This window comes from Nerophis ophidion, linkage group LG28 (assembly GCF_033978795.1).
Source record: "Nerophis ophidion isolate RoL-2023_Sa linkage group LG28, RoL_Noph_v1.0, whole genome shotgun sequence".
Taxonomy (NCBI): domain Eukaryota; kingdom Metazoa; phylum Chordata; class Actinopteri; order Syngnathiformes; family Syngnathidae; genus Nerophis; species Nerophis ophidion.
In genome coordinates, this window is record NC_084638.1 from 11,301,713 (window position 1) to 11,317,671 (window position 15,959).

Here is a 15,959-nt window from a genome sequence, read left to right on the forward strand (position 1 = left end):
GCTAAAATAGGATGGACAAAATGTAACATTGAGACAGAGGTTGTCAAAGTCAATATTCCACTCCTGCTGAGTAAAACATCATTAAAAAAGGCAGGAACTATGTTAGACATAGAAAACGACAGGGTAGTGATGTTTAAGCAGCAGATACCTCTTCAGTTTACCAGCTCAGGACATTACTGTGTAGACATAAGAGACAAAGATGACATGGAATATCAGATTCAAGATTTATGTGCTGAAGATGAAGTCCTGATTGTAACAGAAAACGTGTCCACAATCGAGAAGAACAAGGTTCTCCTCAAACTTCACAGACAATTTGGCCATGCATCAGCAGATCGCCTGCATAGGCTAATTCAAAGTTCAGGGAACAAAGACCAGGACTGTCTCAATATTTTGCAACAAATAGTGGATGCATGTCACACATGCCAAAGATATAGCAAGACAAAGCCAAAGCCAGCTGTTGGTTTGCCTCTTGCTTCGGAATACAATGAAACTGTGGCGGTGGACCTGCACGAGCTTGAGTCAGGCATTTGGTATTTACATATAATGGACCATTTCACACGTTTCAGCGCTGGAAATATTGTGAAAACCAAGAAATCTTCTGTAATTGTCAACTCTTTCATCCACACATGGATAAGTGTCCATGGTCCTCCCAAGAAGCTCTTCAGTGACAACGGAGGAGAATTTAACAATGTAGAGTTCAGGGACATGGCAGAAAACTTCAATATCGAGATCAAGACAACCGCAGGATACAGCCCATGGAGCAACGGACTGTTGGAACGTCATAATCAGACACTCACGAACATCATCCAGAAAGTTAAACACGAAAAAGATTGTGACTGGAGTACTGCCTTGGACTGGGGCTTAATGGCTAAGAACTGCATGCACAGTGTACATGGTTATAGTCCACATCAACTGGTATTTGGTCAAAATCCTAATCTTCCCAATGTATTGGTAAATGAGCTACCTGCACTAGAGGGCACTACAGTGAGCACAAGAGTAGGAGAACACATATCAGCTCTGCATGCCTCAAGGAAGGCTTTTACTGAAGTTGAATGTTCAGAGAGGATAAGAAGGGCATTAAGAAAACAGCTTAGACACACAGATGAAAAATATGACACAGGAGAAAAGGTTTACTATAAACGAGGAGATAGTGCAGAGTGGAAGGGACCAGGAGTGGTGATTGGTCAAGATGGAGCTGTTGTGTTTGTAAGACATGGAGGTATTCTAGTTAGAGTTCATCATTCACGACTTAATAAGGTGCACACACAGATTAAAGACAAGGAAATTACACAAAGTAAAGTTCACACTGAAACAGGATGTGAAAAACATGAAGAGAACATAACCGCTGATAGTGACACAGATGCTTTACACATACCATCATGTAGCTCAGATAATGAAAAAAACACAGACAGTGAAAGTGAACATGACAGTGATGGAGAGGGAAACACAAGTGAAGGTGTAATTCAAAGTGATGCACCTCAAATGAATCACAGTGCCTGTGATAATCTTCTCCCTGCTTCTAATGTGAAGTTTAAAACAGGACAGATTGTAACTTACGTGAAAAGAGATACAAGTGTAACATGTAGGGCTAAAGTACTCAGTAGAGCAGGTAAAGCAACAGGAACCTATAAAAACTGGTATAATGTGCAGCATATTGAGCCGGATGGCAGTACTGGACTAAAAGAGGCTGTTGACATGTCGTGTGTACAGCATCTTAACACTGAGTCAGCTGTCGGGGAGGCTGATGTACTCATAACAAAAGACATATCATTTGATGCAGCCAAACAGGCAGAGATAGAAAGCTGGAAAAGCAATAATGTTTTTGAAGTGACTGAAAATACAGGACAAAAGTGTATCTCCACTAGGTGGGTCTGTAGTCTCAAAGAAAGTGACACTGGTATTGTACTCAAAGCCAGACTTGTAGCAAGGGGGTTTGAAGAACTTCATTTAAAAAATCTACAAAAGGATTCACCAACCTGTGCTTCTGAATCTCTAAGGCTATTGCTAAGTGTCATTTGTCAAAATCATTGGGAAGTCCATTCCATGGACATTAAGTCTGCCTTTTTACAGGGTATGGAGTTGTAGAGAGACATTTATGTCAACCCTCCTCCAGAAGCTAACTGTAAAGGGGTTATTTGGAAACTAAAGAAGTGTGTGTATGGACTTGCTGATGCATCTCTCTACTGGTACAACAAGGTGAAGGAAATCATGCTGAGCACAGGCGGTAAAGTGTCACAGGTAGACCCAGCAGTATTTTATTGGCTGGATGATGAAAACACAGTGACAGGTGTACTCGCATGTCATGTAGATGATTTTATGTGGGCAGGCTCATCAAACTTTTCAGAAAATGTGATCCCTAAACTGAAGTCTGAGTTCCAAGTGGGACGTGAGGAACATGACAATTTCTGCTATTTGGGAATGGATATTGAAACTGTTAATGATTCTGTACAGTTGCATCAGCACAGCTACATTGAAAGTCTGCACCCCATTCACTTACAGCCAGTCCGTGCTCTAGAAAGAGATGCTCCTCTTAATGAAACAGAAAAAGAACAACTCAGATCAAAAATAGGACAGATACTCTGGGTTGCAAAACAGACAAGACCTGACGTAATGTTTGATTCTTGTTGTCTGGCATCTAGTCTAAAGAATGCGACTGTGCAATCCATTCACAATGCTAATAAGTTAGTTCGTAAACTTAAAGCTGAAAAAGTGACTTTAAAATTTCAACATTTGGGAAATGATACTGCCTTAAACCTAACTGTATTCAGCGATGCTTCATTAGGAAATCTTCCTGATGGAGGTACACAAGGGGGCATGTTGATCACCCTAATGGGAGAAGGAGGTAAATTCTCCCCCCTTTTCTGGCAGTCCAAGAGAATTCGACGTGTGGTGCGAAGCACCCTTGCCGGAGAAACTCTGGCCATGTCGGATGGAATAGACAATGCAGTGTTTCTTGCCACCCTCTATTCTGAGCTCACTACTGGCACCGCTGGTCTAAATGCTCCAGCGTTAGTTTGTGTGACTGATAATCATTCTCTCTATGATGCTCTTCGATCAACAAAACAGGTAACAGAGAAAAGGCTTCGGTTAGATATAAGTGGCATCAAAGAACTTATTCACAACAAAAAAATACAAAAGGTACTTTGGTCAGCAACAAAAGCTCAACTGGCTGACTGTCTTACGAAAAAGGGGGCATCACCCTTGATGCTTTTGAAAGCATTGAGTGAAGGAAAATGGGTTCTTACCTAAGTTGATTGTATTGTTTCTGTTTAAAAAGACATGTATTTGTTCTTAAGAAACATGTGTTGATTGTATTGTTTCTGTTGTTTAAAAAGACATGTATTTGTTCTTAAGAAACATGTGCTATTTATTTTTTTTATATAAAAGATAGGGAGATTGTTAACATGTTTCTCCATATACTGGGTTAACGCATGCGCAGTGTTGTTTGGCGGGAAGGAAAAAGTGTTTCCGGTTTTTCCTCTGTGCGGCAGTTGATTAAAAGTTGTGAACCAGAATAGACGTCGTGTTTATTCACCATATTTAACAGTGAACATTCTAGACAACTTCTATTTTATTACTAAGTAACAAACAGAGGCTCCTAATTAATCTGCTGACATATGCAGTAACATATTGTGTCATTTATCTACCTATTATTTTGTACTGTTTAAGAAAAAATCTTAAAGTACATTAAACTTATTTATTATTGCAATTGTGTCCTTAAATAAAATAGTGAACATACTAGACAACTTGTCTTTTAGTTCTAAGTCAGCAAACAAAGGCTCATAATTAGTCTGCTGACATATGCAGTAACATATTGTGTCATTTATCTACCTATTATTTTGTGCTGTTTAAGAAAAAATCTCAAGGTACATTAAACATATTTATTATTGCAATTGTGTCCTTATATAAAATAGTAAACATACTAGACAACTTGTCTTTTAGTTCTAAGTAAGCAAACAAAGGTTCATAATTAGTCTGCTGACATATGCAGTAACATATTGTGTAATTTATCTACCTATTATTTTGTGCTGTTTAAGTAAAAATCTTAAGGTACATTAAACATATTTATTATTGCAATTGTGTCCTTAAATAAAATAGTGAACATACTAGACAACTTGTCTTTTAGTTCTAAGTAAGCAAACAAAGGCTCGTAATTAGTCTGCTGACATATGCAGTAACATATTGTGTCATTTTACATTATATTGTTTGTCAAAATTATTAAGGACAAGTGGCAAAAAAATGAATTATTAATCTACTTGTTCATTTACTGTTAATACCTGCTTACTTTCTCTTTTAACACGTTCTATCTACACTTATGTTAAAATGCAATAATCACTTATTCTCCTGTTGTTTGGAGGCTTTATATTGGTTTTGGGTGATACCACACATTTGGGTATTAATCCGATACAAATTAGTTACAGGATCATACATTTGTCATATTTATAGTAATCATGTGTGCAGGGACAAAATTCCTGAGTTTATCGACAAAAGTCCATATTTTAGTGAAGGTTACACTGTATTATATATATATATATATATATATATATATATATATATATATACATACATATATATATATATATATATATATATATATATATATATATATATATATATATATATATATATATATATATATATATATATATATATATATAAAAACATAACGCGGGGTGATAGATCAACTTTTTATTTAATAAGCCAAAACAAGAAAAAGAAAAAGACAACGCTGCTGTCCTCTGCATGTGCTGCACTGCCAACACCTGCGAACACACAAATGTCCCTTTGGTGCTCTCACAAATTATCAGAAATCATAAAAACCCTTAACTTTAGAATAGAACAGAAAGTACTTATAGCGGTATAGCTCGGTTGGTAGAGTGGCCGTGCCAGCAATTTGAGGGTTCAGGTTCTATCCCCGCTTCCGCCATCCTAGTCACTGCCGTTGTGTCCTTGGGCAAAACACTTTATCCACCTGCTCTCAGTGCCACCCACACTGGTTTAAATGTAACTTAGATATTGGGTTTCACTATGTAAATCGCTTTGAGTCACAAGAGAAAAAGCGCTGTATAAATATAATTCACTTCACTTCACTACTTTTTGATCCCTGGGAAAAATTCAGCACCACAGTTCGCTCACAATAGACTACAAACATTTGGGTATTTTTTTACATGTGAATAATATAAATACAGTCTATTTTACAGCATATTTCACATGTGAATAACATAAATTCAGTCTATTATACAGCATTATTTACATGTGAATAATATAAATACTGTCTATTATACAGCGTTATTCACATGTGAATAATATAAATATTGTATTTTACAGCATATTTCACATGTGAATAACATAAATTCAGTCTATTATACAGCATTATTCACATGTGAATAATATAAATACGGTCTATTATAGAGCGTTATTATGTGAAAAACATAAATACAGTGTATTATACAGCATTATTCACATGTGAATAATATAAATACTGTCTATTATACAGCTTTATTCACATGTGAAAAACATAAATAATCTATTATACAGCATTATTCACATGTGAATAATATAAATACAGTATTATACAGCATTATTCACATGTGAATAATATAGTGTATTTTACAGCATATTTCACATGTGAATAACATAAATTCAGTCTATTATACAGCATTATTCACATGTGATTAATATAAATACTGTCTATTATATAGCGTTATTCAAATGTGAAAAACATAAATACAGTGTATTACACAGCATTATTCACATTTGAATAGTATAAATACAGTATTATACAACATTATACACATGTGAATATAAATACAGTCTATTTTACAGCATATTTCACATGTGAATAACATAAATTCAGTCTATACAGCATTATTTTCATGTGAATAATATAAATACAGTCTATTATACAGCGTTATTCACATGTGAAAAACATAAATACAGTCTATTATACAGCATTATTCCCATGTGAATAATATAAATACAGTATTATACAGCATTATTCACATGTGAATAATATAAATAGTGTATTTTACAACATATTTCACATGTGAATAATATAAATTCAGTCTATTATACAGCATTATTCACATGTGAATAATATAAATACTGTCTATTATACAGCGTTATTCACATGTGAAAAACATAAATACAGTCAATTATACAGCATTATTCACATGTGAATAATATAAATACAGTATTATACAGCATTTTTCACATGTGAATAATATAAATACAGTATTATACAGCATTATTCACATGTGAATAACATAAATCCAGTCTATAATACAGCATTATTCACATGTGAATAATATAAATACTGTCTATTATACAGTGTTATTCATGTGTGGAAAAACATAAATAGTCTATTATAAAGCATTATTCACATGTGAATAATATAAATACAGTATTATACAGCATTATTCACATGTGAATAATATAAATAGTGTATTTTACAACATATTTCACATGTGAATAGCATAAATTCAGTCTATTATACAGCATTATTCACATGTGAATAATATAAATACTGTCTATTATACAGCGTTATTCACATGTGAAAAACATAAATACAGTCTATTATACAGCATTATTCACATGTGAATAATATAAATACAGTATTATACAGCATTTTTCACATGTGAATAATATAAATACAGTATTATACAGCATTATTCACATGTGAATAACATAAATCCAGTCTATTATACAGCATTATTCATGTGTGAATAATATAAATGCTGTCTATTATAAAGCGTTATTCACATGTGAAAAACATAAATACAGTCCATTATACAGCATTATTCACATGTGAACAATATAAATACCGTATTATACAGCATTATTCACATGAGAATTACATAAATACAGTATTATACAGCATTATTCACACGTGAATAATATAAATACAGTATTATACAGCATTATTCTCACATGAATAACAGTTTGCTCACAATAGACAACAAACATTTGGGTATTTTTTTTTACATGTGAATAATATAAATACAGTCTATTACACAACATTATTCACATGTGAATAACATAAATACAGTCTATTTTACAGCATTATTCACATGTGAATAATATAAATACAGTCTATTTTACAGCATTATTCACATGTGAATAATATAAATACAGTCTATTTTACAGTATTATTCACATGTGAATAACATAAATACAGTCTATTATACACTACCCTTTCCATGCTGGTCTTTTGTGTTTGTGGGACCCCTATTGAGTTAGCAAAGTGGACATAACATGTCAAAAGGCTGAGGTGAAGGGTCTCTGTCTCCCCAAAAATGCTCTGACCTGCGTGTTGCCTGCAGGCAGGACCCAAAATGTATGAATGAATGAATCGTATACGGAGACATGGTTCACACACAGTCACATACCAAAGACTATAAAAGTGGGAGCCATTACCTCCCTGCTTGGCACTCAGCATTAAGGGTTGGAATTGGGGGTTAAATCACCATAAATGATTCCCGGGCGTGGCCACCGCTGCTGCCCACTGCTCTTCTCACCTCCCAGGAGGTGATCAAGGGGGGTGGGTCAAATGCAGAGAATAATTCCGCCACACCTAGTGTGTGTGTGACTATCATTGGTACTTTAACTTTTAACATTAGGCTCGATCTAAAAGTTTGCAAATGGAAAGAGGCTCGTATATCCAGCTTCCACTTGTCGCTAAATTATTTTTGTGTCACTTCAACAGATCCAGCAGTTTTCCAAGAAGGAGATTGAGGACTTGCTGAGGAAGGGAGCCTATGCCGCCATCATGGACGAGAACGATGAGGGCAGTCGCTTCTGCGAGGAAGACATCGACCAGATCCTCCAGCGAAGAGCCACCACCATCACCATCGAGAGCGAGGGCAAGGGCTCCACCTTCTCAAAGGCCAGCTTTGTGGCCTCAGAGAACCGTAACGACATCGCCCTCGATGACCCGGAATTCTGGGAGAAGTGGGCCAAGAAAGCCGACATAGACATGGACATCCTCAACCGCAAAGTACAGTGATGATCTTTTATTGTCAACTTTGTTGGTCAAAAGTGTACACACACTTGTAAAGAACTTAATGTCATGGCTGTCTTGACTTTCCAATTATTTCTACAACTCTTGTTTTTTGTGATTGGAGCACATACTTGTTGGTCACAAAAAAACATTCATGAAGTTTGCTTCTTTTATGGATTTATTTTGGGTCTACTAAAAAAGTGACTTGGTCATAAGTATACATACAGCAATGATAATATTTGGCAAGTTTCACTGCAATAAGGCACTTTTGGTAGCCATCCACAAGCTTCTGCTTGAATTTTTGACCACTCCTCTTGACAAAATTGGTGCAGTTCAGCTAAATGTGTTGGTTTTCTGACATGGACTTGTTTCATCAGCATTGTCCACACCAGAGATGCCCGGATAGGCAATTATATCATCCGCAACCGCATCACTAAAGTCGTCATCCACCCGCCATCCACCCAAACCAACATTTTGTCAACACCACAACCGCCCGGCAGCCTTTACCACTCATAGATCTAATTTGACCCGTTTTATAGAGTACAGAAGACAATAGGAGCCGCAAACATTCTCACGACTGTTTGCTGATGCTTATCCAGATATCGAGAATAAGTGCGTGCTGTGAAGACATTGACTTTGACGTTTTCTACAACATGTACGAACCGTTTGCCAGTCCAGCAACATGTTGTATGCAGCTCCCACAAACACACGTACAAGATTGAAAGGCATACTGGGTGACACAGAGTACACTGATGGTTGTGATATAAACAATTTTAACACTCTTACTTATATGCGCCACACCAAACAAGAATGACAAGCACATTTCGGGAGAACATCCTCAGAGTAACACAACATAAACGCAACACAACAAATACCCAGGATCCTTTGCATCCATGAGTCTTCCTGAATATATTTTACACCCCCAACCCCGCCCACCTTACCAATGCACCGGGGGGGCGGGGTTTGGTGCTAGCAGGGTGTATAATATAATCAGGAATAGTCATAGATACAAAGGATTATGGGTATTTATTGTGTTGCGTTTATGTTGTGTTACTGAGGATGTTCTCCCGAAATGTGTTTGTCATTCTTGTTTGGTGTGGCTTCACAGTGTGGCGCATTTTAGTAAGAGTGTTAAAGTTGTTTATATCACAACCATCAGTGTACTCTGTGTCACCCAGTATGCCTCTCAGTTGTGTACGTGTGTCTGCGGAAGCCACATGCAACATTTTGCTGGACTGGCATGCAGTTTATACATGTAGTAGAAGGCGTCAAAGGCAATGGTTTCATAGCACGCCCTAAGTCAGGGGTCGGGAACCATGAAAGCCAAATATTTAAAAATATATTTCCGTGAGAGCCATATATTTTTTAACACTGAGTAAAACTAAATGTGTGCATTTTTAAGTAAGACCAACATGTTTAGAGTATAATAAATCCCTTATTCGTTTTAATAACATTCTTATTCTGAAGTTAACCAATAATAAATCAAATACTTCTTACCATTAATGCGACTTCTTGAACAAGTCTGGTAGAAAATGGATGGATGGATAAAATGCATGAGAATGTTTTGTATTTTCGACGTTAATTTTAGCTCTGTGCTTACTAGCGGAATTATTCATAATTATCGTGTTAAGCCAGGGGTGTCCACAGCACACTGAAAAATCAGAGCAAGCGGGGGTTATTTTCATAATTTTTATTTTAAAAACCAATACAATATATGTATAAAAAATATACATTTAGGCCTGCAACTCAGTTATGATCCCGGGGACCCCAAAGGGTTTTGGTCCAAAAAAATATTAAAAATGTGTCATTATTCAGTATTCTAATTTTTATTATTATGCAAGTTTTAAATCTCTAGATCAACATTAGAAAAAAAAAATGGAAAAAACCCAAAATATGCAGTATTTTCACCCAATAACTTTTTTAGGTGTGATATTGGAGATTATATAATAATTGGAGCCTTAATTTTGGAATTTGATTCGTTATTATTTTTGGAGCAATGACACTTAAAAACAAAGCACACAAAAATAATTGGGGGTCCAAAAGTGTCCTATTTATTAAAGTGTTAAAAAATTAATTATACTTTTTTTTTTTTACTGTTTACTTTTAGCACAATAATCCCGAGATCAACTTGAGACATATCCGTCAATTTTAAGTTTTATTGTTGTTTATGTTTTGTTTGTTTTAGGCCCTTCTTTAAAAAAAAAAAAAAAACAGCTCAGTTTTTTATATGCCAAAACACAAAATATGCAACATTTCCCCCCCAAAATATCTCAAAGTGGAATATTCAATGTGATGTGATCGAAGCCTTGTATAGGTCAATAGTTCAAAGTGACATTGACTTTGATTCATTATTATTTTTTAAAGAAAGAAACAGCCTGCAAGGCAGCTTTGTGTTATTAGAGTAAGCATTGCAACAGTTTCTTGTTACATTTCACCTGTTGGCTCTTTTATACCACTTTTTATGGGTTTTTTTATGTTTTTGATTGTATTCTTAAAATGTGCCGTGGGGCCGTTAAAAAATGATCCGCGGGCCGCACTTTGGACAGCCCTGTGTTAAGCAATGTCAGCTAAGATTCATCAAAAGAGCCACATCTGGCTCTAGATCCATAGGTTCCCTACCCCTGCCTTAAGTCTTGTTAACTGGGTGACCACCAGCAGATACCCGCGAGAATGTTTGCGGCTCCTATTGTTTTCTCTACTTTGTGACACGGGTCAAAACCGCCCTTTAAGTGGTAAAGGTTGCCGATCCCTGAACCATTTATATCAAATATTTCCGAATGGTTCAACCGCCACCCGCCCGAATCTATTTAAAATCAAATTTTTCGTCACGTCACCCGCCCGACCCGCGGTTTATCCGCGGATGAGACCGCAAACCGCGCATCTCTAGTCCCGTGCCCCAGTGAAATATGTCTGGCGACGCCCCTGGTCCACACGTTTAAGTCAGGACTTTGGGAAAGGCCATTCTAAAACCTTCATTCTAGCCTGATTCAGCCATTCCTTTACCACTTTTGACGTGTGTTTGGGGTCTTTGTCCCGTTGCGCCCAAGACCCAACCTCCGGGCTGATGATTTTAGCTTGTCCTGAAGAATTTGGAGGTAATCCTCCTTCTTCATTGTCCCATTTACTCTCTGTAAAGCACCGGTTCCATTGGCAGCAAAACAGACCCAGAGCATGATACTACCACCACCATGCTTGACGGTAGGAATAATAATAATAGATTTTATTTGTAAAAAGCACTTTATATTGAGAAAACAACCTCAAAGTGCTACAGCAGTGGTTCTCAAATGGGGGTACTTGAAGGTATGCCAAGGGCTACGTGAGATTTTTTTCAAATATTCTAAAAATAGCAACAATTCAGAAATGCTTTATAAATATATTTATTGAATAATACTTCAACAAAATATGAATGTAAGTTCATAAACTGTGGGGAAAAAAAAATGCAACATTGCAATATTCAGTGTTGACAGCTAGATTTTTTTGTGGACATGTTCCATAAATATTGTTAAAGATTTCTTTTTTTGTGAAGAAATGTTTAGAATTAAGTTCAAGAATCCAGATGGATTTCTATTACAATCCCCAAAGACGGCACTTTAAGTTGATGATTGCTTCTATGTGTAGAAATCTTTATTTATAATTGAATCTTTTTTTTTTTCCAACAAGTTTTTAGTTATTTTTATATCTTCGTTTTTCTAAATATTTTAAAAAAGACCACAACAAATGAGCAATATTTTGCACTGTTATACAATTTAATCAATCTGAAACTGATGACATAGTGCTGTATTTTACTTCTTTATCTAATTTTTTCAACCAAAAATGCTTTACTCTGATTAGGGGGTACTTGATTCAAAAACATCACTGAAAAAAGGTTGAGAACCACTGTGCTACAGTGTATTGAAAAATAAAAATATAATAAAAATAAATAAAATATAAGAACTAGAACAGCCTAATAAGTAGAACTAGTAAGCATATATCTACAAAAAGGCTTTTTAAAAAAGAAGGGTTTTTCAGCCTTTTTTAAAAGAATCCACAGTCTGAGATGCCCTCAGGTGGTCAGGGAGAGCGTTTCACAGACTGGGAGCAGAAAGCCCAGTCTCCCATTGTTCGTAGCTTTGTCCTTGGAGGTTGGAGTAGGTTAGCCTGTTTGGAGCGGAGGTGTTGTGTGGAGGATTTGGGGGTGTGTAGTTCTTTGAGGTAGAGGGGGGCATTTCCATTGAGGCACTGGTGAGTTAGCGGGGAGAATGGTGTTCCTGGGATTAAAGGCCTCACCGTTTCTCCTCTAAACAGAAACTATTGTGGCCAAACAGCTCAAATTTGCTTTCATCTGACCAAAGAACTTTCCTCCAGAAGGTCTTACCTTTATCCATGTGATGTCAGATGAAACAAAAATTGAGCTGTTTGGCCACAATACCCAGAAAATTTACCCCAAACACACGTCAAAAGTGGTAAAGGAAGGGCTAAATCAGGCTGGAATAAAGGTTTTAGAATGGCCTGACTTAAAGGTGTGGACAATGCTGAAGAAACAAGTCCATGTTAGAAAAACCAACACATTTAGCTGAACTGCACCGATTTTGTCAAGAGTGGTCAAAAATTCAAGCAGAAGCTTGTAGATGGGGACCAAAAGCGCCTTATTGCAGTGAAACTTGCCAAATATTAACATTGCTGTATGTATACTTTTGACCAAGTCACATTTTCAGTAGAGCCATAATAAATTCATAAAAGAACCAAACTCCATGAATGTTGTTTGTGACCAACAAGTATGTGCTCCAAAAATGTTTGGAAACTCAAGACAGCCATGACATTATGTTCTTCACAAGTACCGTATTTCCTTGAATTGCCCCCGGGTATATAGTATGCGCCTGACTAGAATTACTACCTGGTCAAACTCGTTTCGCAAAATAATTAGCGCATGCTAAGCATTACCGCCGGCTCAGGATTGACGCCGGGTGAAGCTCGTTTCGCAAAATATTATTTTTATTAGTGCATGTCTAAAATTTCCGCTGAGTCAAACTCGTTTTGCAAAATAATTAGCATATGCCTAGATTTTCCACTGGGTCAAACTCGTCACGTCACGAGTGACACTTCGCCTGTCATTGTTTTCAAAATGGAGGAGGCTGATTTTATTAATTTGAAATTGCATGATAATAAGAAGATTAAGAGCTATTCAGTAGGTTTTAAGGTCCAAGCTATTGAATATGCTAAAAAGAACAGTAAGCAGCTATGTTTTATTAATATACCGTAGCTGCGTGTGTCAAATATGAGTCATTAAATGACTCCCGCCTCCTGGTAGTAGAGGGCGCTAGTGATCCTTCTTGCGACTACTCGGCTGCAGAAGAAGTGACAACAAGCAGCAAGAGTGAGCGGCGATCCTTTATTTTTCCCTCTAACATGGAGGATTACATATCCAAAACAAAACAGTTTTCCAAACTGGACTTTCAATCGAAGCAGGAGGTAATAAAGGAAGATCTCCATCCAGACAGACTTTTAAAACTGAAGGGGCGGTTTAACTCAGTTGGTAGAGTGGCCGTGCCAGCAACTTGAGGGTTGCAGGTTCGATTCCCGCTTCTGCCAACCTAGTCACTGCCGTTGTGTCCTTGGGCAAGACACTTTACCCACCTGCTCCCAGTGCCACCCACACTGGTTTAAATGTAACTTAGATATTGGGTTTCACTATGTAAAGCGCTTTGAGTCACTAGAGAAAAAGCGCTATATAAATATAATTCACTTCACAAGAAAGATAAGGAAGACTTCTATAAACAAGTTATCGATGCTTTTGATCAGAAGGAGCTGCGCATGGACTTCATTTATAAGTAAAGGTAAGACGTTTTTTTTAATTAAATGTGCCTTTTGTGATGGTATCCTTACATCACACTCAAATTCATAAGCGCAGGCCTAAATTTACCGCATGCCTTTGGTAAGCGCCGGAGTGAGAAGAGGTCTTAAAATAATTAGCGCATGCTTGCCTTTACCGCATGCCTTTGGTAAACGCCGGAGTGAGAAGAGGTTTTACAATAATTAGCCCATGCTTACTTTTACCGCATACCTTTGGTAAAGCCGGAGTGAGAAGAGGGTTTTAAAATAATTAGCGCATGCTTACTTTTACCGCATGCCTTTGGTAAACGCCGGAGTGAGAAGAGGTTTTAAAATAATTAGCGCATGCTTACTTTTACCGCATGCCTTTGGTAAAGCCGGAGTGAGAAGAGGGTTTTAAAATAATTAGCGCATGCTTACTTTTACCGCATGCCTTTGGTAAAGCCGGAGTGAGAAGAGGGTTTTAAAATAATTAGCGCATGCTTACTTTTACCGCATGCCTTTGGTAAACGCCGGAGTGAGAAGAGGTTTTAAAATAATTAGCGCATGCTTACTTTTACCGCATGCCTTTGGTAAATGCCGGAGTGAGAAGATGTTTTAAATTAATTAGCGCCTCAGCGGCAATTCAAGGAAATACGGTACATGTAAAGTTTTGACCACCACATAGATGAATGTTGATCTTATGTCCCTCCTTAGAACACGCTGGTGATCGACACTCCCAGAGTACGCAAGCAGACGCGTCAGTATTCCACGTTGCGAGGAGAGGGCGGCGAGCTGTCTGACGCGGACAGTGACGAAGAGTACCCACCTGCCAATTCCAGACACTCTCGTTCTTCCCGACGCTCGGATCGTCACAGTGGAGTGGGTTACGGACGCACGGACTGTTTCCGCGTGGAAAAACATCTGCTCGTCTACGGGTACGTAGAGATGGATGAGGGGGAAAAAACCTTGAGGTTTTTCATCCCCCAACTCCTCAAAACCCTCCTTCTCGCTCTGATGTTGCCCATCTATTTTCTACCGCTTATTCTCTTTTGGGGTCGCGGGGGGCGCTGGCGCCTATCTCAGCTACAATCGGGCGGAAGGCAGGGTACACCCTGGACAAGTCGCCACCTCATCGCAGGGCCAACACAGATAGACAGACAACATTCACACATTAGGGCCAATTTAGTGTTGCCAATCAACCTATCCCCAGGTGCATGTCTTTGGAACCCACGCATTCACGGGGAGAACATGCAAACTCCACACAGAAAGATCCCGAGCCTGGATTTGAACCTAGGATTGCAGGACCTTCGTATTGTGAGGCAGACGCACTAACCCCTCTGCCACCGTGAAGCCGCTCTGATGTTGACTACCACTTATTGGATTAGTTCGGTCTCTTTTCAATTTCCATTGTTAGCGCACAACTACAGTGCATCTGGGAAGTATCCACAGTACGTTAACATTTCCGAAATACACTTCATAAATTTTTGTCCTCAAAATTCTACACACAATACCCCTTATTGACCTATGTGAAGTGTTTTAGGGTTTGTTTGTTTTTTAGATTTTTGCAAATTTGTCAAAAATTAAAAACTAACAAAGTTCATGTACTAGTGTTGTCCCAGTACCAAAATTATTTCGATACTTTTCCGAATAACAATTTGCATTATCGGCTTTATTTGAACAAAAAAAATCTTAGGGTACATCAAATATGTTTATTTTTGCAAGTTTGTACGTAAATAAAATAGTGAACATACAAGACAACTTGTCTTTTAGTAGTAAGAAAACAAACATCCATCCATTTTATACTGCTTTTTCCCTTTTGGGGTCGCGGGGGGCGCTGGCGCCTATCTCAGCTACAATCGGGCGGAAGGCGGGGTACACCCTGGACAAGTCACCACCTCATCGCAGGGCCAACACAGATAGACAGACAACATTCACACTCACATTCACACACTAGGGCCAATTTAGTGTTGCCAATCAACCTATCCCCAGGTGCATGTCTTTGGAACCCACGCATTCACGGGGAGAACATGCACACTCCACACAGAAAGATCCCGAGCCTGGATTTGAACCCAGGATTGCAGGACCTTCGTATTGTGAGGCAGACGCACTAACCCCTCTGCCACCGTGAAGCCGCTCTGATGTTGACTACCACTTATTGGATTAGTTCGGT

General features: G+C 37.8%; 1 protein-coding gene across 6 annotated transcripts in view; it reads left to right on the forward strand.

Annotated features, from left to right (window-relative positions):
- Window positions 1–15,959, forward strand: part of chd8 (chromodomain helicase DNA binding protein 8) — a 141,281-nt gene that overhangs the window by 75,657 nt on the left and 49,665 nt on the right. For all 6 annotated transcript variants that reach the window (XM_061890571.1, XM_061890574.1, XM_061890573.1 and 3 more), the window contains 2 exons: window positions 7,706–7,996; window positions 14,504–14,724. In XM_061890571.1, the coding sequence (XP_061746555.1) occupies window positions 7,706–7,996; window positions 14,504–14,724 (512 nt within the window). The remainder of the gene's footprint in view (window positions 1–7,705; window positions 7,997–14,503; window positions 14,725–15,959) is intronic.